At 49.5% G+C, this 25,240-nt stretch overlaps 1 protein-coding gene across 1 annotated transcript in view; it reads left to right on the top strand.

Annotated features, from left to right (window-relative positions):
* Positions 1 to 25,240, top strand: part of Zan (zonadhesin) — an 86,392-nt gene that overhangs the window by 42,804 nt on the left and 18,348 nt on the right. Inside the window, 28 exon segments of the mRNA XM_005371467.1 lie at positions 2,851 to 3,068; positions 3,416 to 3,557; positions 3,933 to 4,150; positions 4,643 to 4,784; positions 5,141 to 5,358; positions 6,842 to 6,983; positions 7,352 to 7,601; positions 8,278 to 8,459; positions 8,851 to 9,068; positions 9,679 to 9,910; positions 10,492 to 10,709; positions 11,911 to 12,052; positions 12,558 to 12,775; positions 13,703 to 13,844; positions 14,554 to 14,771; positions 15,246 to 15,387; positions 15,773 to 15,987; positions 16,359 to 16,500; positions 16,885 to 17,102; positions 17,947 to 18,145; positions 18,431 to 18,648; positions 19,624 to 19,768; positions 20,201 to 20,418; positions 22,053 to 22,173; positions 22,273 to 22,278; positions 22,551 to 22,768; positions 23,167 to 23,308; positions 24,170 to 24,387. Of these exon segments, the coding sequence (XP_005371524.1) occupies positions 2,851 to 3,068; positions 3,416 to 3,557; positions 3,933 to 4,150; positions 4,643 to 4,784; positions 5,141 to 5,358; positions 6,842 to 6,983; positions 7,352 to 7,601; positions 8,278 to 8,459; positions 8,851 to 9,068; positions 9,679 to 9,910; positions 10,492 to 10,709; positions 11,911 to 12,052; positions 12,558 to 12,775; positions 13,703 to 13,844; positions 14,554 to 14,771; positions 15,246 to 15,387; positions 15,773 to 15,987; positions 16,359 to 16,500; positions 16,885 to 17,102; positions 17,947 to 18,145; positions 18,431 to 18,648; positions 19,624 to 19,768; positions 20,201 to 20,418; positions 22,053 to 22,173; positions 22,273 to 22,278; positions 22,551 to 22,768; positions 23,167 to 23,308; positions 24,170 to 24,387 (5,102 nt within the window).

The raw sequence follows: 25,240 nt of genomic DNA, 5'->3' as shown, positions 1-25,240 counted from the left end.
AGACCAGGCTGGTCTCGAACTCACAGAGATCCGCCTGCCTCTGCCTCCCGAGTGCTGGGATTAAAGGCGTGCGCCACCACCGCCCGGCTTCTTTTCTGCCTTTTGAGGTGGATTCTGTGAGCCACCAGCTCACAAGAAATGACAGAGATTAATTATTAATTATGAAAGCTCAGTTCATAGCTTAGGCTTATCCCACTAGCTCTTATTTATTTATTTGGTTTTTCGAGACAGGGTTTCTCTGTAGCTTTTTTGGTGCCTGTCCTGAAACTAGCTCTGTAGACCAGGCTGGCCACGAACTCACAAAGATCCATCTGCTTCTGCCTCCCGAGTGCTGGGATTAAAGGTGTGCCACAACCGCCTCACCCAGGTAGATTCTTTTCTAAGAGCCCAGGGGTAGGTTTCCAGTATCAAGCATATTTTATTTTCTCTGTTGTTGAGCAGGCCTTAAGTCCAATTAGACAGCTGCTGATGATCACCAAGATGTGTGTCACTATTGTACCCATGGGAATATCTTTTATGCTGGGCAGTGAGTGACGGACGTCCCAGCGAGATAGGACTATTGGTTGTTCCCTTTCTTTGGAACCCCAACAGTACCTGTTGGTACCATGAATGCTAGTCCTCAGGGAGGAGGCTTTTGGGTAGGAGCCAGCTCAGATCCTCAAGATCCTTGAGTACTGTATTCCAAGTGCATGTGTCTTCAACCCAAGGGATTTACCTTTACCTTGGGAGGACAACCAAGGGCAGTAGCTTATAGTGTTTGGGGAGTCTTTTGGATGTCCCTGACTAATAACTTCAAAGGGATTTCTCACACCTGATACTGGGGGTTTTGTTAGTCTTTTGTTCCTGTGGGGAACATTGTCAGCCCAAGTGATACAACTTCATTTAAACTATATATGTATACATTTAATCTATTATACGTAATTTTAGGTAAATAAAAGTACTGTGACTCCTTATGGCTCTTCCAAACATCCTTAGTGTTGGTTTTATTAGTATTAATTCTTTGAGAATTTAATACACTATATTGTGATCATATTCACCCCTCCCCCAACTCCTCCCGTTCCACCTACCCACTCAAGTTTGTGAATTTTTTTAAAACTAATTGAGTCAGTTTGTGCTCAATTGGTCTGCTTTACTTACTTATTTACTTTTGATCTGCTGGAGTGTAGTCCACCTCCCAGGGGCCACATCCTTAAAGAAAACCAACTCTGTCTCCCAGCAGATACCAACTGCCAGTAGGTCTTCAGCTAGGGGTGGGAGTTCACCCCATTTCCCTTCTCCATGCTGAGATTTTGTTGGGCTTGTACTTGTGCAGGCCTTGTGCATGTCGTCACAAGCACTGGGGGTTCATAGATGGAAATGACCTGTAGTGTCTGGAAAATACTGACTCCTTGGCGTCATCCATCCAGACTGGCCTCAGAATCCTTAGGCAGCAAACATGTGCTTGAACTTCTGTTCCTCCTGTGCCACCAAGCCTGGCTCAGTTGTATAGCCAAACAAACATTAAGGCCAGAGAGATGACTCAGTAGGTAAGAACAATTTTGGGATCTCTACAATTGTGTAGCCCTCACCATAAATGAAGATCCTTTAAAATTTTAAAGCAGGAGAGATGGCTCAGCAGTTAAGTGCTCCTGCAGAGGACCCCAAGTTCAGTTTCCAACACCCACATCAGGTGACTCTCAAACCCCTGTAACTCTGCCTCCAGGGCATCTGATACCTTCTTCTGGCTTCTGTGAGCACCCTTATACGCACTACACAGATACACATACACATGCACACATGCGTGCACACACACATACAAATGCCAAGCAAGTGGGATGATTAAAACTTTTAGTACTTATAATTGTCCATATCAGCAGGGATCTGACTGGGTCCAGGAACCCCAAGGGTAGCAACATCTGAGGATGCTTAAGTCCCTTTCATAAATGGCATAGAGTCTGCATAGAACCTGTGTATACCCTCCAATACACTTTTAACCATCTCTAAGTAGCTTAAGATATATGATATAATATACATGCTAAGTCAGCCAGGCTAGGAATGTAGCTCAGGGGTAGAGTGATTGCCTAGAATCTCTCAGTGAGGGGATGGGGGAGGAGCAAGTTAATTCGCTGAGGAATAATTGATGTGAACAGCATATTGCTGACGCTCCTTATTCATGAACACAGTGTATGTTCCATTTGGTCACTCTCTGTTTTGCTTTGTTTATTACATTATTTAGTGTGTGTGTGTGTGTGTGTGTGTGTGTGTGTGTGTGTATATGCATGCATGTAAGAACACACATGTGGAGGTCAGAGGAGAACTTTTGGGAGTTAATTCTCTCCTCTCACTGACATCCCGAAAATACAATTTGGGTCCTCAGGCTTGCTGATGAGCACCTTTATTTCTGGGAAATCTCTTCAGCCCTGTCTTTCTCTGTTGTTAAACTTACTTATGTAGCTGACAGTGGCCTTGAGTTTGGATCCTCCTGCCTCTGTACTCCAAGTGCTGATGGTACAGCTGTGAGGCACCACACACAGCTGTTTCCCTGAAAGACCATTTTAAATCCCATGGCAGTTTCTCCTCCCTGTCCTGCATCCCCATTATAGCTGTATGTCCTATACTCATAAGTCTAGGAGGACTGAGGACATGAAGGTCACTTTGCTATTGCTGACTGGCCTGGCTAAGTTTCTCACATTAATTTAAAAGAACCTTATTCATTTATTTATTTCCTCAGGGCTAACACACAGCCCATGCGTACTCACTCAATGTGGAATGGATAAAAAGCGGGGACAAACTATGTTGTTTCTGCAGCCTTTGCTTCCTTTGGCCCCTTCTGGCCCTCATAACTGATGCTGTTCTCCCTCCACTCCGTAGCTCTGGAATGCCCTCCTCACAGCCACTACACAAACTGCCTTCCTTCCTGTCCACCTTCCTGCTTGGACCCCAACAGCCGCTGCGAGGGCTCTGGCCACAAAGTACCCTTCACCTGCAAGGAGGGCTGCATCTGCCAACCGGGCTACGTGCTGAATAATGACAAGTGTGTGCTCAAGACTCACTGTGGCTGCAAAGACGCCCAGGGTGTCTTCGTCCCAGTGAGTGGCGTAGAGATAGGACTGGGGACCACTTTCTCCTTTGCATCGCTTCTCTCAGTCTGGAATGAACGTCTCTCTATGCATGGCCCTGGAGTATGAAAGCTAGTCAGGGCCTGATGCTTTCCAGCCATTGATGAAGGACTGGACACCGGGGCTCTTCACTCAGCTCCATCTCCAGCCTCAGATGCAATTTTTTTTTTTATATTTTTCTATCTGTGTGTGTGTGTTTTAATTTGGTAGAGTGAAGCCTACAGGCTAAAAGAACAAGGTCCTCAGCAGGAGGGGAGGCTGTCTCTCCAGAAGCAGTTCTCCCCCTCACTATATTTCTTTTCTCATGGCTTCTGCAGGAAGGCAAGAACTGGATCTCCAGTAGCTGTACCCAGAGCTGTGTCTGCATTAGAGGGGCCATTGAGTGCCAGAATTTTCAGTGTCCCTCAGGGGCTCAATGCCAGGACAATGAAGATGGCAGCAGCAAATGCGTCAAAATCAGTAAGGAAATCCTAGGGATGGTAGAAAGAGTGCACTCATGGCTAGCAGGGTCAGTGTCCTGACCTAAGAGTTGGGAGATAGGAAGCACCACAGTGGAGAGGGACTCCGGGGACGCATGGCTGGGCTGTGTTCCTTTTCAATTTAAATCTCTAAATGGTTAATCTCTCCCCATTAACTTGGGAGATCCGTCTTCTTTTTTTCCCAGGGGCTTGGCACACAGCACACAATCAGTAAATGGTTGCTAAGTGAATGGCAAAAGACTGAAAACGCTCTCCTGAGCTTGTTTGTTGTTCATCCCAGCCTGGCTTCTGTAGTTTCTACTCCCTTGGGTCCCTCTGGACCTCTCCAATAACCCGTCTCTCCTCCTCCCTATAGCTCCGCAATGCCCGGCCCACAGCCTCTACACCAACTGCCTTCCCCCGTGTCCTCCTTCCTGCTCCAACCTGGATGGCCACTGCAGGGGCACAAACCCCAAAGTGCCTTTCACTTGCAAAGAAGGCTGCCTCTGCCACCCTGGCTTTGTGCTTGATAAGAACAAGTGTGTACCCAGAACTCACTGTGGCTGCAAAGATACCCAGGGTGCCTTCATCCCAGTGAGTAGGTGTGGAGAGTGGGCTTGGGGTCCGTTCCTCCTTCCCTCTGCTTCTCTCTGCTTGGGATATTCCTGTCAGTATGGCTGGCCCTGAAATGTGAAGACCTATGTCCTCAGAGCCTGGCATACAGCAGGCAAAGGCTCTAAGGATGAATCTTGCCCCCAGCATCTTAGTACTGGATTCTAGGCAAGCCTTCTAACTCTGAGCCAAGCAGCACACCCTGCCTGATGTGATTCTAGGCAAGCAATGTACTGCACAGCCACACCCTTAGACTTTCACTGGGAAATTCTACACAGGTCTTCTGTCTCTGAACCTGCAGCCCCAAATGCCATTTTTTAAAAATCAGATATTTTCTACTGGTGCATGGTTGGCTGAATAGATATGGAGCTTGAATGTGAGGAGGGCCTGCGTAAGCCCTGCGGACATGAGGCTAAGCCTGGCTCTCTAGCGCATCTTCTGTCTCCACTTCTTTCTCACCCTTGGCTTCTGCAGACAGGCAAGACTTGGATGTCCACAGGCTGCACCCAGAGCTGTGCCTGCATGAGAGGGGCCATCAGGTGCAGGAATTTCCAATGTCCCTCGGGGACTCACTGCAAGGACAGCAATGATGGCAGCAGTGACTGTGTCAAAATCAGTAAGGGAGCCGTGGGGGAAGGTGGGGAGGGTGCTCATGGCTGGAGGGACGAGAGGCAGGGCAAGGTGGAGCTTAGGGATAGGCAATCCCACAGTGATGAGGGATGCTGGGGATCCACAGCTTGGCTGTACTCTTCTCAGCGTTAGCTCTCAGAGATTAGTCTTCCATATCCACGTCAATATTCCATATCCTTACCTTTTTAATCCAAGCCATGGCACAGAGTCAGTAAATGTTTGCTAAATGAATAACAAAAGGGGAAAGAAAACCCCCAAGCTCTACTGATCATTCTACCCAGCCTGGATTCTGTGGTCTGCCTCTGTTCTTCCCACTAACCCCACTCTCCCTCCATCCCCTAGCTCTGCAGTGCCCAGCCCACAGCCAGTACACCGACTGCCTTCCTTCCTGCCTGCCTTCCTGCCTGGACCCGGAAGGGCACTGTGAGAGTGCCAGGACCAGGGCCCCCTCCTCCTGCAAGGAGGGCTGTGTCTGCCAACCTGGCTTTGTGCTGCATGACGACAAATGTATGCTCAAAATCGAGTGTAGCTGCCAAGACACTCAGGGTGCCTTCATCCCAGTGAGTTGGTATAGAAAGTTGGTTTGAGAGGGCTCAGTGGGTAAATCTCTTGCTGTGTGTATTCATCAGGGTTCTCGACAGAATGAATCTCTCTAGATATAGGAAGGGAAATTATTAGGATGGTTTACCCTGTAAGTCTAATCCAACAGTGGCTGCCTGTAAATGGGAGGCCCAAGAATCCAATAGTTGTTCAGTCTGTGAGGCTGGATTTCTCTGCTGGTCTTTAGTATACACCAGAGTCCCAAAAAAGTAGGCTCTAATGCCAGTGAAGGAATGGATTTGCCAGTGAGAGCAAGCAGAGAGAGAGAGAAAGAGAGAGAGAGAGAGAGAGCTTGAGAGACAGACAGACAGACAGACAGACAGACAGAATGTGAAAGCTTCCTTTTTCCATGTCTTTTATATGGGCTGCCAGCAGGTAGATTAAAGGTCGATCTTCCTACCTCAAAGATCTGGATTAGAAGTGGGTCTTCCCGCTTCAAATTATTTAATTAAGAAAAAAATAAATAAATCCCTCACAGGTGTGCCCAGTCATTGGGTTTTAGTTCATTCCAGATGTAGTCAGCTGACAACCAAGAACAGCCACACACTGCAGGGGTGAGGATCTGGGTTCAGATGGCCACGGCCCACATGACTGCTGTAGTAGTTCTCTTTCGGTGCTCCTCCTGGGAGATGGGAGACAGGAGAGTCTTTAGAAAGTGGGAGCTGGCTAGTCTTGTGGAGAACAGCAGCAGAGAGTGAGGTGTGGGGGGACTATCTCAACACAGAATGGAAGACGAGTCAAAACTAGAGCTTGTCCTCGGGCCTCGATGGATGAGTCCTTCCCCAGTCACTCCCCCACACAAACATAGACAAACACATGCAAATATTTTTTTTAAATAGGTTTGGTGGCCACTTTCTAGTTTCCTCTGCTTCTTTCCACCTGAGATGTCCTTCCCTGGTTTGTCAGGGCCTGCCATAGTCTAGTCAGGCTCACTACCAAGGAGCCACACCTCTATCCCCAAACTGGAGGATTCTAGGTAGTAGGTGCTCTACCACTGAGCCACGCCCCAGCCTTTCAGTACGGATTATAGACAGATTGTCTAAGGGTGAGTTATACTCTGGTCCCCCTCAGGAGGAGTCCAGGCAAGCATTGCACCCCTGAACTGTACTGCCAGCCCCAGATGCAGCATTTGCCCTTGTGTTTGTTTTTGTTTCCTGAGACAGAATCTCACTATGTAGCCCTGGTTGCCTTTGAGCTCACAGATATCTACCTGCTTCTGCTTCCCGAGCACTTGAATTAGAAGTGTTTGCCATTACATCCTGACAAGATGTAGTGGTTTTCTTTTTTCTTTTTCCAAATATTTTCCACCTGTGGTTAATTGGCACACTAGATTCTGAATGTACAGTTAGGGAGGGTAGACTGAAGCCCTTCAGACAGCGGGTGAGGCTGGCCACCTCAAACCAGCCCCTCCTTTCTGACTTCCTTTTCTCCTGACTTCTTCAGGTAGGCAAGAGCTGGATCTCCAGAGGCTGTTCCCGGAGTTGTAACTGCATGGGAGGGGTCATTCGATGCCAGAAATTCAAGTGTCCCTCAGGGACTTTCTGCCTGGACAACGAAGATTATACCAGTAACTGTGTCGAAACCAGTAAGGGAGCCACCATGGGGGAAGGTGGAGGGGGTTTGCACATGACTCAGTGGATCAGACAGGGCAAGAAGGGGCTTAGTTCTCTGGACCTTATAGGTGGGGGATAAAGTAGAGAACTCAGTTGGGCACCTTCTCAGTGTTAGCCTCTCCATGGTTAGTCTCTCACATTCACTTGGAAAGACATTTCATTACTTTGGGGGCGTGGCACACATCCCATGCTCAGTGAATGTTTGCTGAATAAATAATATGAGAGGGGTAAAAACCCTCAAAGCTTTGTTGGCCACTCAGCCCCACCAGGTTTCTGTAGCCATTGCTTCTTGAGCCCCTCTGAGCTTTTCCACTAATCCAACTTTCCCTCCGCCCCATAGCTATGCAGTGCCCCGCGCACAGCCACTACACCAACTGCGTGCCATCTTGTCTGGCTTCCTGCTCAGACCCAGAAGGCCAGTGTGAGGGGATCAGCACCAAAGCCCCCTCCACCTGCAAGGAGGGCTGTGTCTGTGAACCTGGCTACGTGCTGCATGACGGCAAGTGTGTGCTCAGAACTGAGTGTGGCTGCAAGGACGCCCAGGGTGCTCTCATCCCGGTGAGTGGGCTTGGAGACTGGGATGGTGTGGGGTGGGGAGATGGCTTAGAATGTGGTTTGAATCTGAATTGAATCTCCACAGCCCACGTAAACTGGCTGGGTAGCCTGTCTCTGTAGTCCAGGCTCCTACTAGGAGATAGAGAATTCCTAGAAACTCAAGGGAGTTTTTGTGCTTCGTGGAGAAGGACATGTAAAAAGAAAAAAGGAGGGGGAGTGGAGCTGTCTCAATACAAAGTGGAATCCTCTGACCTCTACAGATACATGTGCCCTAGTTCTGCACACACAAATAAACCCATCTCCACACAAAAAGATTGTTTTGAAAATTGGGATGGGACGACTTGTTCTTTTCTTGTGTTTTGTGCACTTGGGATGTGCCTTTCTATACACATGGTTGCCTTGGAGTGTGAAGGTTGATCAGGTCTGGAATATACTAGACAAGTGCTCTATAGTTGAGCCTCCACATCCAAACCGCACCAGGAGACTGTATGTAGTCAGAAGCTGTATGAACTGCGCTGTGCTCCCAGGCCTCCAAGGGACAGTTGTTTTGTAAGCACTTTGATGGGAATTGTAGGCAGGTGCTCTACCAATCACACAGGTCATTTCCCCCCAAATTTTCCATCAATGATGGGTTAACTAAATAAGAAACCTGCAGATAGGAAGGGTAAAGGTCAGCACTTCAGAGAGACGAGACTGTTGCTCTCTAAGCAGCCTTCTGCCCTCACGTCATTTTCTCCTCTGGCTTCTGCAGGCAGACAAGACCTGGATCAACAGAGGCTGCACCCAGACCTGCGCCTGCGTGGGAGGGGCCATCCACTGCAGGAATTTCCAGTGTCCCTCGGGGACTTACTGCAAGGACATCAAGGATGGCAACAGTGAATGCATCAAAATCAGTAAGGGAGCTGCAGAAAGGACTGGGGAGGGTGCTCATGGCTGGACAGAGCAGGGGCAGGCAAGAAGGAGCTTTCCTGGGCCTGGGAGGGCAGGGCAGGAGGTGACAAAGTGAGGAGAGATTCTGGGGATTGGTTCTTTTGGACTGGGTAATTTCTTAGTCTGGGTGTCTCTATGGCTAGTACCCCACATTCATTTAGAAGATCCGTCCTTCTTACTTTCTTTTCTAAGGGTTTGGCACACAGGTTGTGGCCAGTAAATGTTTGGGAGGAAAAAAAGCAACCTATGTTCAAGTTCTCTTGAACCTTCCATCTCTTCTGGTTTTTGTAGCCTCTGCTTCCTCAAACCCCCTCTGGACCTCTCCACTAACCCCGCTCTCCCTCCACCCTATAGCTCTGCAGTGCCCGGCCCACAGCCTATTCACCCACTGCCTTCCCTCCTGTCTGCCTTCTTGCTCCAACCTGGATGGCCACTGTGAGGGCGTCAGCACCAGGGTGCCTTCGACCTGCAAGGAGGGCTGCCTCTGTCATCCAGGCTTTGTGTTTAATGAGGACAGGTGTGTGCCCAGACTTCAGTGTGACTGCAAAGACGCCCAGGGTGCCTTCATCCCGGTGAGTGGGTGTGGAGAGTCGTTTTGGGGTGACTTCATCCTTCCCTCTGCTTCCCTGAGTCTAGGATGCTCATGTCCGAATGGCTGACCCTGGAGTGTGCACTGATCAGGGCCTGGCACTCAGAGGACTAGTTCTCTAAGTGTGAGTGACCATGCGGTTCCAGGCAAGGAATTTAACTCCTTATCACATAGTAGTCACTCATTTGAAGGCTCCAGGCAAGCAATCTACTGCTGAGCCATGCCCTCCACTCCTCACTGGGAGTGGGAGGGGTTCTGCATAGACCTTCAACCACCAAACCACACCCACCAGCACTAAATGCAATTTAAAAAGATTTTATAAACTTCATTTATGCGTATATCTGAGTGTCTGTGTGAATGTGCGCCAGCTGAGTACACGTGGCTAAAAGAGGCCATCAGACAGCCTGGAACTAGAGTTACAGTTTTGAGGGTCCCAGTGTGAGTGCAGGAATCTAAACTTGGGGAGTGTAAATATCGACAGGCGCACTTAATCTTGAGTCATCTCGCCAGTCCCTGTGCGGCTTTGTGAATCTAGTATCTCCCACCTACTGTGGATGGTTTTACCCTGCAGATGGGGGGCTCTGCTTCTCTAGAGTGTGTGGGTAATCCATTCAGGCCGTAAACTTGTCTCTAGAACACACTGCCAAGTTCTCACTCCCTTTCTCTTCCTGTGGCTTCTGCAGGCAGGCAAGACCTGGATCTCCAGGGGCTGCACCCAGAGCTGTGCCTGCATGGAAGGGACCATCCAGTGCCAGAATTTTCAGTGTCCCCAAGGGAGCTATTGCTTTGACAGCAATTATGGCAACAGTAGCTGCACCAAAATCAGTAAGGGAGCCATGGGGAAAATTGAGGAGGGTGTCCTCATGGCTGAAGGGATCAGAGAAATCACATTCTGAGAGTTTAAGGGCACCACAGACCACAGTGGGGAAGGATTCTGGGAATCTATGGCTGGGTCAGTGATACTTTCTCAGATCTTAGTTTTTCACAGACTTGGGAGATCTTCCTCCTTCTTTTTGTTCTCTTCCTTCTTTTTAAAGATTGTGTGTGTGTGTGTGTGTGTGTGTGTGTGTGTGTGTGTGTGTGTGTGTGAGCCCCTGGAAATTACAGGAAACTGTAAGCCACTCAACCCGGGTGCTGTGAACTGAACTCAGATCTTCTACAAGAGCAGCAAGCAACACTAACCACTAAGTTAACCACTCTCTCTCCAGTCCAAGGTCCACTCTTCTTAGTTTCTTTCCTCATAACTCGGCACATACCCCATGCTCAGTAAATGTTTGCTAAAGAAATAACAAAAGAAAAGAAAAAGCTCCCAAGCTCTGTGGGTCATTTGGTACAGCCTTATTTCCTCTGCTTCCTTGCATCATTGTGTTCCTCTCCACTAACCCCACTTTCTCTCCATCCGAAAGCTCTGCAGTGCCCAGCCCACACTGTCTACACTAACTGCCTTCCCTCCTGCCTGGCTTCCTGCTCGGACCCAGATGGCCTCTGTAGGGGCATCAGCCATAAAGCCCCCTCCACCTGCAAGGAGGGCTGTGTCTGTGAACCTGGCTACGTGCTGCATGACGACAAGTGTATGCTCAGAATTCACTGTGGCTGCAAAGACGCCCAGGGTGTTCTCATCCCGGTGAGTGGGCGTCCAAAGTGGGGTGTGGGGGATGGGAAACGGCTCAGTGTGTAAAACATTTGCTCTACAAGTATGAGAATCAGAGTTTGAATCCCTACAAGCCATGTTAGCAAACCTCGTTAGCTGTCTAGACAGCCCCAGGGGCTCCTGCTAGGATGCGGAGTGGTGATGTCAGGGACAGGAGAATTTCCAGAAACTTAAGGGCTAGGGAGGGAGAAAGAGAGAAACGCATCTCAGTAAAAAATAGAATGTGAGGACCAAGGCTTGAGGTTTTCTTCTGTCTTCACATATACATGAATCATATTTACAGGCATTCCAGAAAAAACAAACACGCACGCGTGCGCGCACACACACACACACACACACAGACACATTTGCTTTTGTTTTGAGACAGGGTTCACTTTGCAGCCTTGGTTGTCATAAAACTGAGATTGTACTGGTCACGGAGGCACATTTCTTTAAGCCCAGCACTCAGTAGACAGAGGCAGAGGCAGGCGGATCCCACTAAGTTTGAGACCAACTAGATCTACAAGGTGAGCTCCATGACAGCCAGGTCTGCAAAGTGAACCCTGTCTCAAAACAAAGGCAAAAACAAACATGCAAGAAAACAGCTAGGATTGGGGGTTACTTCCTTCTTTCTTCTGCTTTTCTCTGCTTGGGATGTTCCTGTCTGAATGGATAAAGGTTAGGCAAGTGCTTTGGTGCTGAACCATGCCTCTATCCCCTCCCAGGGACATTCTGGTCAGGAACTATGAGACTAGGTTACACTACCTAGACCTCACTTGAAGACTGGGGCTGAGCTCTGCCCACGAACTACACTACTCTCTCCACTGGGGAATCTTAGCCAGGTCCCTAGGCAAGGGTTCTATAGCTCTACTTGACCTGCTCTAACCCCCACCATCACTGAGGATCCTAGGCAGAGTTTCTGTATCTGAGCTATGCTCCCAAGCCATCAGTGGAGGCCTCTCTGCTTATGCGCTAACACTGTCACCTCCCCAGTGGAGGGCTCTAGATCTGCACTATACCACTAAGCTATGTCCACAGCCCCAGATGCATTTTCTCCCAAATCTGTTCCTTCCATGTTTATGATAGATTTGGAATCTGCTTACAGGGAAGGCAAAGGTACAGACAGGAGGTAAAGCTCTCTCCCTTTAACCAGCCCTTCTGTCCTGACTTCCTTTCTCTCCCTTGGCTTCTGCAGTCAGGTAAGACCTGGATCAACAGAGGCTGCACTCAGACCTGCACCTGCGCAGGAGGGGCCATCCTGTGCAGGAACTTCCAGTGTCCCCCGGGGACTTACTGCAAGGACATCGAGGATGGCAACAGTAAATGCATCAAAATCAGTAAGGGAGCCATGGGGAGGTGGGGAAGGTGGGGAAGGTGCGCATGGCTGGAGGGATGGGACCAGGGGAGGAGGGTATTCCCCTGGTCTTTAAGATCTGGGATCGGAGTACCATGGTGGGGAGCTATGTGAGGACCCATGGCTGGGCTGGATCCCACTGTTAGTCTTTACATTGTTGGTCTACAAATTGACTTGGCAGATTGAAACTTTTTTAAAGATGTTTTTAATACATGTATAATGGGGTGCCTATGTGTGTGTGTGTGTGTTTTGCACCTGAGTGCAGTGCGTGTGGAGGCCAGAAGGGATGCTGCATCCTTTGAGGTGGAATTACAGGGGGTGCTGAGCCACCTTATATGGATGCTGAGACCTGAACTCAAGGCCCGTGTAAGAGCAGCAAGCAATCTTAAAGGCTGAATCCTATCTCCAGCCTGTTAGTCTGGTTTCTGCAGCTTGCTCACTTGGATTTCTAGGTCATCTCCAGTAATTTGTCTCCCTCCACCCTATAGCTCTGCAGTGCCCAGAATACAGCCTGTTCATCAACTGCCTTCCCGCCTGCCAACCTTCCTGCACAGACCCTGATGGCCGCTGTGTGGGATCCAGCACAAAAGGTCCCTCCACCTGCAAGGAGGGCTGTGTCTGTGAATCCGGCTACGTGCTGAATGACGGCAAGTGTGTGCTCAGAAATCACTGTGGCTGCAAGGACGCCCAGGGTGCTCTCATCCCGGTGAGTGGGCGTCTAAAGTGGGGTGTGGGGGATGGGAAACGGCTCAGGGTAAAACATTTCCTGAAGAGAACTGAGGACCTGAGTGTGAATCTGTTCAGTCAATGTAGGCCTTGGTGGTGTGCGTCTGTAATCCCAGGGCTCCTACCAGGAGATGGGAAACAGAGTGAACGACAGTAAAGACAGGGGGAGTGGATGGGAGGGAAGAGGGGTGGGAGGAAGGGAAGAAGAGAGAGTCTCAGAACAAAGTGAAAGACAGGACCAATATTCAAGATTGTCCTCCGACCTCCGAACATACATGTGTTCCTGCTCCCACCCATAAACACTTGAAACTTTTGTAAAAAGTGAGATTAAGGGCCACTTTTTTCATTCCTTTTGCTTTTCTCCACCTGCGATGCGCCTGTCTGTATGGCTAGCCCTGTAAGTATAAAGGTTCGAGAACAAGCTATGGCCTCATCCCCTCTTGGGAAATTCTAGTCAAGTACTCTACAACTGAGCTGTCCTCCCAGTCCTCAATGATGGCTCCTAGGTAGTTGCTCTCCCTCTAAGCCATAGCACAGACCCTCTTGAAGGATTCTGAACAGATGTCCTATCTCTAAACCACAGCCTGCCCACCGCCCCGCTTATTACTTCTGAGGATTCTAGGCATAAGTTCTACATCTGAACTGTACTCCATGCTCCCAAACCCCAGTTGAGAATTCTCAGTGCTCAGCTCTGTCACTGAGTTATGCCCTTAGTCCCTCACTGGAGGATTCTAGGCATACCTCCACTGCATTTTCTCCCCATATACCTTCCATCCATAGCTGGCTAAATGAATACATACAGAACCTGCGGATACGGAAGGCAAAGGTAAATCCCTCAGACAGGAGGCAAAGCTGTCTCTCTCTAATAAATCCTATGCCCCCACTTCCCCTCCCTTGGCTTCTGCAGGCAGACAAGACCTGGATCAACAGAGGCTGCACCCAGAGCTGTACCTGCGTGGGAGGGGTCATCCTGTGCAGGAATTTCCAGTGTCCCTCGGGAACTTACTGCAAAGACATCGCGGATGGCAACAGCAACTGTACCAAAATCAGTAAGGGAGCCGTGGGGAAGGTGGGGAGGGTGTGCTCGTGGCTGAGGAGACCAGAGGTGGGGCAAGAAGGAGCTTAGTCCCCTGAGCCTATGAAATCTGGGATAAGAGGTACCACTACGGGAATGGGTTGTGGGGAGCCGTGCCTGAGCTGGATCCTTTCTCGCTGTTAGTCTCTCAGTTGTCAGTCTCCACATTCACCTGGAAAACGCGTTCTTTGTAAAGATTTTATTTATAATTCCACGTATAACGGTGTGTCTGTATATGGTATGTGCACCCGAGCGAGTTCATGCAGGGGCGGTGGTGGCGCACGCCTTTAATCCCAGCACTTGGGAGGCAGAGGCAGGCGGATCTCTACAAGAGCTAGTTCCAGGACAGCTAGGACTGTTACACAGAGGAAAAAGGAGCTTAGTTCTTGTTGCTTGGTTTTAGAGGTTTGGGGATAGAAGTTACCACAGTAGAGAAAGCGTTTGTGGAGCCGTGGCGGGGCTGAGTCCCTTCTCACTCTATGTCTCAACACTGACCCGAGGGACCCAGTTTTCTTACTTTTTCTCTCGTGGATTGATCAACGGGGCATGTTTAGTGAATGCTTGTGCAGGTGGGGTGGAGAAGGATGTGCTAGTCATTCTGTCGAGTCTGACCCCTGCACAGAAGCGCTTCCTTAGGCTTCCTCTGGTCCTCTCCATACGTCTACTCTCCCTCTACTCCATAGCTCTGCAGTGTCCAGACAACAGCCACTATACCGACTGCCTTCCCTCCTGCCCACCCTCTTGCTTGGACCTGGAGGGCCACTGCGAAGGCACCAGTCCCAAAGTCCCCTCAACTTGCAAGGAAGGCTGCCTCTGCAACTCTGGCTTTGTGCTCAATAAGGACAAATGTATACCCAGAATTCAGTGTGACTGCAAAGACGCCCAGGGCGCTCTTATCCCGGTGAGTGGGCTTGGAGAGTGGGAATGTCTTCTTCTCCTGGGCTTCCTCTTCCTCTTCTTTCTTCTGCTCCTGTCAGTCTGGGATGCTCGTGTCTATATGGCTGGGCTGGGGATGTGAAGAAAAGCCTGTCCTGGCATAGGCTAAGCAAGTGCTCTTCCCTGAGAACCATTCCTAACCCCTTGTTGTATGATTTTAGGCACTTTTTCTACCACTGAGTCATGCCACAGCCCTTCACTGAGTAATTCTAGACAGATGCTCTCTGTTGAAATAGTTGCTAGCAGCTCGCTGTCAGATACTAAGTCCCATCCATAGATGCAGTATTTTTTCAAATAGTTTCCATGCACTAATGGTTGACTCAATAGATTTGGGCCTAGAGAATGGGAGAGGACGTGAAAGTCCCGCAGATAGCAGTAAGGCTGTCTTCCTTGAACCAGCCCCTTTCCCACTCCCTTCCTCTTCCTATGGCTTCTGCAGGCAGGCAAGACCTGGACTCCTAGAGGCTGCACCAAGAGCTGTGCCTGCACAGGAGGGACTGTCCAATGCCAGAATTTCCAGTGTCCTTCAGAGACTTACTGCAAGGACAACGATGATGGCAACAGCAACTGTGTGAAAATCAGTAAGGGAGCTGTGGGAGAGGTGGAGCAGGTGTGCTCATGACTGGAAGGGTTTGAAGCAGGGCAAGAAGGCACTTAGTTCACACTTAAGAGGTCATGGATTCGAGGGTCCAAGTAGGAATTCTGGAATTGAATAGGAGGGATCCTGGGAACATAGAGTATGGCTGAGTCCTTCCTTTCTCAGGGCTAGTCTCCCACACTGAGCTAGAAGAAACTATTCTTGCCGTCTGTCCTACATGGTGGACACATAGCCCATCCTCAGTGAATGAACACTAAGAGGAAGGGGAAAAGCCCCGAACTCTGTTGGTCATTCTGCCTAGTTTGATATTTACAGCCATGCCTTCCTTGTGCCCTCTCCACTAACCCTGCCATCCTTCTACTCCAAAGCTCTGCAGTGCCCGGCCCACAGCCACTTCACGGACTGCCTTCCCTCCTGTCAACCTTCCTGCTTTGACCCTGATGGCCGCTGTGAGGGAACCAGCCCTAAAGTCCCTTCCTGCAAGGAAGGCTGCCTCTGTGAACCTGGCTATGTGTTGGGTAATGACAAGTGTGTGCTCAGAACTGAGTGTGACTGCAAGGACGCCCAGGGTGCTCTCATCCCGGTGAGTGGGCTGAGGAATCAGGATGGTGGAGGGAGATAGTTGGTAGACCCAACTTGTGTGAAATCTGGAGACAGCGAGGCCAGACGTAAGTACCTCCTACAGGAAGTGAGGTTGTCTCCTGAGAACTAGGTGCCAGAGAGATGGCTCCTTGGTTAAGAGCACTTGCTCCTCTATCAAGAGGATTGGAGTTTTGATCCCAGCTACTCACAAATGCCTATAATGCCTATAACAAATGCCTCAAGGGACTGATGTGTCTTCTGGCCTCCATGGGCTATCATACACATATGCTCACATGTGCACACACACAAACATAAATAAATAAAAAGCCACCCTCAGACTTTACTTCCTTTCATTTCTTATGACTTCTGCAGGCAGGCAAGACCTGGATCTCTGCAGGCTGTACCCAAAGCTGCACCTGTGTGGAAGGCGCCATCCAGTGCAGGAATTTCCAGTGTCCCCAAGGGACTCACTGCAAGGACAACAATGATGGCAGCAGTAACTGTGCTCAAATACGTAAGGGAGCCATGGGGGAGCCCTACAGGGGAGGTGGAGGTGGCGTGCTCCTGATTGGCAAGACAGGAGCTTCTTCCTCTGAGCCTAGAGGCTGGGTATAAAAGTTACAATAGTGGGGGTGGGTTCTGGGACCCGCAGCCGAGTCCCCTCTCAGTGTCAGTCTCTCAGTGGGTGATCTCCCACACCGACTTGGGACTTGTCTTCTTCCTTTCTTCTCTCAGGACTTGTCACAGGGCCATGCTCAGTAAATGTTTACTAAATGAATAAAACAAAATGAATAAAGCAAACTAGGGCCCAAAGAGCATTGCTCACTTGACCAGACTTGCTTCCTATAACCTGTGCTCACTTGGGTCCCTCATTGACTCCACTCTCTCTACCCCAAAGCTCTACAATGCCCCGCCCACAGTCATTTCACCAGCTGCCTTCCCTCCTGTCCACCTTCCTGTTCAATTATGGATGGCCACTGTGAGGAATCCAGCTCCAAAGTTCCCGCAACCTGTAAGGAGGGCTGTGTGTGCCAGCCTGGCTACTTACTGAATAATGACAAGTGTGTGCTCCGAATTCAGTGTGGCTGCAGAGATGCCCAGGGTGACCTCATTCCTGTGAGTAGATGTGGAAAGAAAGGGATTGGTGGGGTGGCCAAGGAAATGGCTCACTGGGTAAAATGTTTGCCTTACAAGTGTGAGGGCCTGAGTTTGAATCTCCAGAACCTATGTAAGCTGGATGTGGTAGCTCCTAGCTTCTACTGGAAACGTGTAGGCTAGCTAGTCTTGTGATTGCCCAGAGACAGCCTCACACCACAAGGTAGAGGGTGAGGACCAATGTTCCAGGCTATATTCTGACTTTCACACATAGCTGCACAAACACTCCAACACACATGAACATGCATGAAAACCTGCACACAGAGATTTAAAATAAAAGTGGAATGAGCTTCTTCCCTTCTTCCCTCTGCTTTTGTTAACCTGGGATGTGCCTATATTTTTATTTGTTTTGTTTTTGTTTTTTGAGACAAGGTCTCTCTCTGTAGTCCTGACTGTCCTGTAATTTACTATTTAGACAGACCAAGCAGGTCTTGAACTCACAGAGATGCGCTTACTCTGTCTCCTGAGTGCTAGGAGTGAACGTGTGTGCCACCGCATGGATGTGCCTGTCTTCAGAACTGACTCTAGAGTGTGAAGGCTGCTCATGGCCTGTCACTGAGAACTCTAGGCAGGCTGTCCATAACTGACCATACCTCCAGCTCTAACTACCGGACTCCAGGCAGGTGCTGTGCCTCTAAGGTACACCCACATCCCCTAATGCAATTATTTTTTCAAAGATTTTCCACCCGCAGTTTGCTGACTCAGCAGATGCAGTGAGAACAAACCTCCATACCTAAACCTACATAAAGAAGCTGTCTCCTTAGAGCTGTCCTCTTCCTCAGTTTTCCTCTCATGGCTTCTGCAGGCAGGCAAGACCTGGCTCAACGAAGACTGTACAGAGAGCTGCAACTGCATGGGAGGGACTGTCCAGTGCAGGACTTTCCAGTGCCCACTGGGGACTGACTGCAAGGACAGCAATAATGGCAGCTATAACTGTGTCAAAATCAGTAAGAGGGTCATGGGGGAAGGTGGGGAGGGTGTGCTCATGACTGGAGGGATGAGAGGCAGGGCAAGAAGGAGCTTAGCCCCTGGGCCTCAGAGGTTGGGAGAGAGTCTGTGGACCTTTGACTCTGCTGCGACCCTTCTCATTGCTGCTTTCTCAATGGTTAGTCTTGTCCATTTAGTTGGGAGATCCATTCTTACTTTTTTTAAGGACTTGACACGCACCCCATGTTCAGTAAATATTTTCAAAATTAATAACAATAGGAAAAAAATCCTGAAGCTCTGTGGGCCATTTCTCCACTTCCTTAGGCCCCATCCAATAACCCCAATCTCCCTCCACCCCATAGCTCTGCAATGTCCTGCCCACAGCCGCTACACAAACTGCCTTCCCCCATGTCCACCTTCCTGTACTGATCTGGATGGCCACTGTGAGGGCACCAGCCCCAATGTCCCCTCCACCTGCAAAGAGGGTTGCGTCTGCCAGCCTGGCTATGTACTGAATAACAACAAGTGTGTGCTCCAGATGCACTGTGACTGCAGAGACGCCCGGGGTGACCTCATTCCGGTGAGTAGGTGTGGAGAAGATTGGGAGTGCTAGCTCAGTGGGTCAGCTGTTCTCTTGTGCAAGTGTGAGGACCTGAGTTTGAATCTCCATAACTCACTAGAGATGGGCAGTTACCAGTGTCTGGAATCCCATTACTCTACCAAAACATGGTGGGCCGAGAAAGGAGAACCCCCAGAACTGCTTTGGCACGTGGGCCAGCACTCACACACGTGAACACACACAAGTGAACACACACACACTGTACAATCTTTAAAAAGATTTATTCATATTTTATGTGTGTGGGTGATTGCATGTATTCATGTATATCATTTGGGAACCTGGTATCCACAGAAGCTGAAAGAAGGCATCATATTCCCTGGAACTAGAGTTACAGGAGTTGTGAGCAGCCATGTGGGTACTGGGAATTGAACCCAGGTCCTCCACAAGGCAGCGAGTGCTCTTAACAGCTAAACCATCTCTGGAGCCATATAAAACTTTTTTTTTATCTAATTCCTTCTGGAATGCTCCTGTCTGTATGTCTGGCCCTTGAGTTTGAAGGGTGGTCAGGTTCTGGCACAGGCTAGGCAAGTGCTCGACTCCTAAACTATACCTCCAGTCCATCAGTGGAAGATTCTAGCACTGAACCCCACCTCCAAACCCTCATTATAAACTCTAGACAGTAGTTATACCTGCTGAGCCACACCCCAACCCCTCACTGAGGGAATTCTAGGCTGGTGAGTTGTGTGACTGAGCTAGTATCCTTAGAGGTCCCTACTGAGGATTTAGGACCATGATCTACCAATGAATTGCTAATCCTCCTTCCCCATATATTTCTCTGTTCAAATATATTCCACCTATGGCTGGTTGACTCAATAGATGTGGAACTTATGGATGGATAGGGAGGGCAGATTGAAGCTGTTCAGACAGGAGGTGAGGTTGTGTCCCTGGAACAGCCTCTCTGTCCTCACTCCCTTTCTCTTCCCATGGCTTCTGCAGGCAGGCAAGACCTGGCTCTCCAGTGGCTGCAGCCAGAGCTGTACCTGCATGGGAGGGGTTGTCCAATGTCGCAGCTTCAACTGCCCCCCAGGGACTCAGTGCCAGAATGGCCCAGGTGGCAACATTAACTGCACCAAGATCATCAGTAAGAGGGCAATGGGGATGGTAAGGAGGGTGTGCTTGTGGCTGCAGGGATCAGAGACAGGGCAAGGAGCATAGGTAGTCTCTGGCTTCAGAGGCTGGTCATGAGAACTAGCACAATACAGAGGAATTTGGGGGCCCCACTCTGAATTGCATCCCTTTTTAGTGCTAGTCTCTTTAGTACTAGGTTTTCACTGATTTGGGAGATATATTCATTTGTTCTCTCCTCAGGGCTGGCACCCAGCGCATGATCAGCAAGTGGTTGCTGGGTGAATCGCAAAGGGAAAAAAAAAACCAAACCAAAAAAAAAAAAAAAAAGCAGACAGCACAAATTGTGTTGGTCATTTGGTCATTTATCCTAGCTCAGTTTCTGCAGCCTCTGTATCTTTGGGCCCCTCTGTCCCCATCTGCTAACACTACTCTCTCTCCTTCATAGATGTGAAGTGCCCCGCCCACAGCCGCTACACCAACTGCCTTCCCTCCTGTCCACCTTCCTGCTCAGACCCAGAGGGCCTCTGTGGGGGCACCATCCCAAAAGCCCCCTCCACCTGTAAAAAGGGCTGCGTCTGTAGATCTGGCTTTGTGCTGCATAACGACAAATGTATACTCAGAATTCAGTGCAGCTGTAGAGATGCCCAGGGTGTTCTCATCCCGGTGAGTGTGTGCCAAGTGTAAGCCTGGTGGACCTGGGCATATGGCTCAGTAAGGACATGATTGGAATCTCTACAGCCCTGCGAACTGATTGCCAGAGGCCTTTATGTCATCTCAGGGTTTTATGTGAGATGGGAGGTAGAGATAGGAGAATCCCCAAAATTTAAGGGCTTGCTAATCTGTGTTGTCTGATATCTGAATATGGGATGAACGGTGATACCAACACCCAAGATTTGTCCTCTGACCTCCACACATACGTGTGCCATCGTTAAATAGAGAAACACAAAGATTAGGTTTTTTAAAAAGTAGGGGCTGGAGAGATGGCTCAGAGGTTATAAGAGCACTAACTGCTCTTCCGGAGGACCTGGGTTCAATTCCCACCACCCACATGGCAGCTCACAACTGTCTGTAACTCTAGTTCCAGGGGACTTGACACTGTGGCAAAAGCACATAAAATAAAAGTAATTAAAAAAAAAAAGTAGTGTACCTGGAACTTGGCTCCAGAGATAAAGGCACTTGCCTATAGGCCAAGTCAATTTCTTGAACCTATGTGGTGGAAGGAGAGAAATGACTCCAGCAAGCTGCCTTCTGATGACCATGTATGTACATGTGTGTGCACACACAAAGAAAAATATAAATGTAAAATTTTTTTCAGAGTGAGATTGGTAGCCATTTCTCTTTCCCTTTGCTTTTGTCCATCTGGGGTTCTCCTGTATTTATGGCTAGTCCTGCAGTGTGAAACTTGGTTGTGTATGGCACATGCTATGTAAGTGTTCTATCATTTAACCACACATCCCCTTACATGTTCATCACTTGGGGATTCAAGGCAAATACTGAAAAGCCTTGCTCTATAACTGAGATATGCTCCCAGACCCCTACAGGAAATTTCTTAGCCACAGTTCTACCACTGAGCCACACCCCAGCCCCTCACTGGGGGATTCTAGGCAGGGGCTCTACCACTGAGCCACACCCCAGCCCCTCACTGGGGGATTCTAGGCAGGGGCTCTACCACTGAGCCACACCCCAGCCCCTCACTGGGGGATTCTAGGCAGGGGCTCTACCACTGAGCCACATACCTATCCGTCATCTGGAGATTCTATATTTTTGGTTGTGAGCCTAGCCTTTAACGGCTGAGCCATCTCTCCAGCCCCATCTGGAGATTCTAAATAGGCACAATCCTGTAGACGTAAGTCACAAACGATGCCACAGCAGTTTGGAATTATAATTAACAGGGTAGTATTTATTTAAAGGGGAAAAAACTTACAGATCACCGTCAGCCCTCTGTACGACCAGGAAGGGAGTCTAGCCGCCAGCCGAGCAGGAAGTGAAGAGAGCGAGAGAAGGAAGTGGCCGCTTTTTTAAAGGGAGAGAGACCACGCCCCAATGGGCGGGTATCTCAGCGGCTATAGGCTGGAGGAGCGGAAGGACCTCCCGCAACACAATCCCACTGAGATATACCAAAATTCCCCGTTGTAATAGTTTTTCCAGTATTTTCCACCTGCGATTGGTTGTTTCTATAGAATGAAACCTGTGGACAGGGAGGACAAATGTGAGCCCTTCAGACAGGGCACAAAGTTGTCTCCCTAGAACTAGCACTCTAGATGTCTACTTCTTTTTTCTCTCCATGATCTCTGCAGGCAGACAAGACCTGGCTCTCCAAAGACTGTACCCAGAACTGTACCTGCATGGCAGGAGGCATACATTGCTGGAATTTCCAGTGTCCCACCGGGACTCACTGCAAGGACAATGATGATGGCAGTCATAATTGTGCCAAAGCTGATAAGGAAAACGGAGAGGGTGTGTTGGTGGCTGGTGGATCAGAAATAGAACAAGAAGGAGCTGTCTCCTGGGCCTGAGAGATGAGTGGGGAGGTTTCTGGGGACCCACAGCGGGGTCTCCTCTCAGCTTTCGTCTCCTCGTCATGTGGCTCCCACACTGACTTGGGAGACCCACTCTTCTTACTTTCTTCTCTCAGGACTTGGCACAGTTTATGCCTACTAAGGGTGTGCTGTATGGATAAACAAAGAGGAAAAATCACAAGCTCTTCTTGCCCTGTCCCGCGTAGTTTCTTTAGTCCCTACTTCCTAGGCTCTCTGTAGCCCCGTACACTGACTTCATATCCTTCCACCCTGTAGCTCTGCAGTGCCCAGACCACAGCTACCACACCAGCTGCCTTCCTTCCTGCATCCCATCCTGCTCCAACCTGAACGAGCACTGTGAGGTCATCCGCCTCAAAGACCCCTCCACCTGCAAGGAAGGCTGCCTCTGTCAGTCCGGCTTTGTGTTCAACAGGGACAAGTGTGTACCCAGAATTGAGTGTGACTGCAAAGACTCCCAAGGTGCTGTCATCCCAGTGAGTGAGCTTAGAGTCTGGGACTGGGGTCTTCCTTCTTCCCCTGTTCTGTGTGCCTGGGATGTACATGACTATATCACCGGCCCCGGAGATGTTCAGATCCCGGAACATAGGAGCGTGCTCTTCCATTGAGCCATATTCCAGCCCCTCACTGGGGGATTCCAGACAGATAATCTGTGGCTAAGACCTGTTCCCACCTTCTTCCTCGTGGAGTCTACATAGGCCCTCTCCCACCAGGCAGCTCCAGATACAATTTTCCCCTGGTTCTGTACTTAGCTGACTTAATAGCCTGCAGGTAAGGAGGGCAAATATAAGCCCTTCAGACAGCAGGCTAAGCCTGTCTCCTTACAGCTGGCCCCTTTGTCCTTACTTCCTGCATCCTCCTGTGACTTCTGTAGGCAGGAAAGACCTGGATTGCTGCAGGCTGTTCCCAGAGATGTACCTGCATGGGAGGACTTATTCAGTGCCGGGGCTTCCAGTGCCCCTCAGGAACTCAGTGCCAGGACATCGAGAATAACAGCAGCAGTTGTGCTAAAATCAGTAAGGAACCTCGAAGGGAGATGAAGAGACTGTCCTCATGTTGGAGGAAGCAGAGGCAGGGCAAGAAAGCGCCCAGGCCCCTCCCTGGTCTCGGGAGTTGAGGAGCTGGAGGAATAACATGGTGGGAAGGGATTCTGGAGACTGTGGCTAGGCTGTCCTTCTCAGTGTCAGTCTCTCTGTGGTCATGTCACGGTTCATTTCTGTTGCTGAGATACCATGTGCTGTGACAAAAAGCAGCTTGGGGACAAAGGGCTTCTTTTGGTTCACAGTTCCAGCCCATCACTGTGGGGACTTAGAGAGTTAATCACAGGCACACAGACAAAGGGCAGTGCATGCATGCCCGCTCACTCGCATTTAGCTAGCTTTCTCTACTCTATACAGCCCAGGGCCAAACCCAGGAAATTCTGCTATCCACAGTGGGCTGAATTTCCTATATCAATTAATGTAGTCCAGATGGTTCCAGTCTGATCTGGACAAGACTTATTACAACTCTTCCTAGATGATTCTACATTGTGTCAAATTGATAGTTAAAACTAACCATCAGAAGTAGTGTCCAGTGTTACCCTGGGAGAGCTACCTTTTCTTACTTTCTTCTCTTAGGGATTCCCACATAGCCCACGTCAGTAAATGTTTACTGAACGGTCCCTTCCCAGTGCTAATCTCTTAATAGTTTCCCATATTGAGTTGCAGAAAATCATTCTTATTTTCTTTCCTCAGGGCTTGGCACAGATTCCATGCTCTGCTGAATGAATAACAGTGAATGAGTTCTGTTAGCCACTCCACCTGTCCTTGTTTCTCTAGTCCCTGCTTCCTAGCCCACCCCATCCTCTCCACCAACCATGTTCTCCCTCCACTCCATAGCTGGACAGTGCCCAGCTCACAGTCGCTATACCAGCTGCCTTCCCTCCTGTCTGCCTTCTTGCTTGGACCCCGATGGCCTCTGCAAGGACACCAGCCCCAGAGCCTCCCCCACTTGCAAGGAGGGCTGTATCTGTCAATCTGGCTACATACTGAGCAGTGACAAGTGTATTCCCAGAACTCAGTGCAGCTGCAAAGATGCCCAGGGTAACCTCATCTTGGTGAGTGGGCCTCTGAAGTTGGGTGGGGGGAGGCTGAAGCTGAAAATGTAAAGAGGATCTGAGTTCTTTTTGTTGTTCTTGTTGTTTTCCAAGACAGGCTTCTCTGTGTAGCCCTGACTGTCCTGGAATTCGCTCTGTACACCAGGCTGGCCTCAAACTCACAGAGATCCACCTGCCTCTGCCTTCTGAGTGCTGGGGTTAAATATGTGTTCCCCCACGCCCAGCTGAGGGTCTGAGTTCTAATCTTCATTATTCATGTAAACTGAATACGATAGCCTGTGTCTATACTCAATGGGAGGGACACAGCAGAATCCTTTGAAATTTAGGGGTCCGTTAGTCTTCTGTATCCAGAGGTAAATGACAACAAGGGGGAAGGCATGTATCATTACAAGGCAGAAAGTCATACCCAGCACCTGAGCTTGTCCTCCTGCCTCCACATGTATGTACACCTGCTCTCTCACGCAAGAACATTCACACAAGCACTAAGATTACCTACCCCCGCCCCCCGAAAAAAAAGTTAGATTGTTGATGACCTTTTCCTTTTGTCTATTTCTCTCCATGTTGGATAAATCTGTCTGTATGGCTGGCCCTGGTTTGTGAAGATCAGTCAGGGCCTGGAAAATGCTAGACAAATGTTCTCTGAGCATCTTAGTTAGCCCTTCTTTGAGGGATTATAGGCAGGAGCTCTACCACTGAGCCACACCCCGGCCCCTCACTGGGGGATTCTAGGCAGATGCTCCACCACTGAGCCACACCCCAGCCCCTCACTGGGGGATTCTAGGCAGGGGCTCTACCACTGAGCCACACCCCAGCCCCTCACTGGGGGATTCTAGGCAGGGGCTCTACCACTGAG

This window comes from Microtus ochrogaster, unplaced genomic scaffold, assembly GCF_000317375.1.
Source record: "Microtus ochrogaster isolate Prairie Vole_2 unplaced genomic scaffold, MicOch1.0 UNK109, whole genome shotgun sequence".
Classification (NCBI taxonomy): domain Eukaryota; kingdom Metazoa; phylum Chordata; class Mammalia; order Rodentia; family Cricetidae; genus Microtus; species Microtus ochrogaster.
The sequence above is the reverse complement of the archived record's forward strand: the minus strand, read 5'-3'. Positions and strand labels throughout refer to the sequence as shown.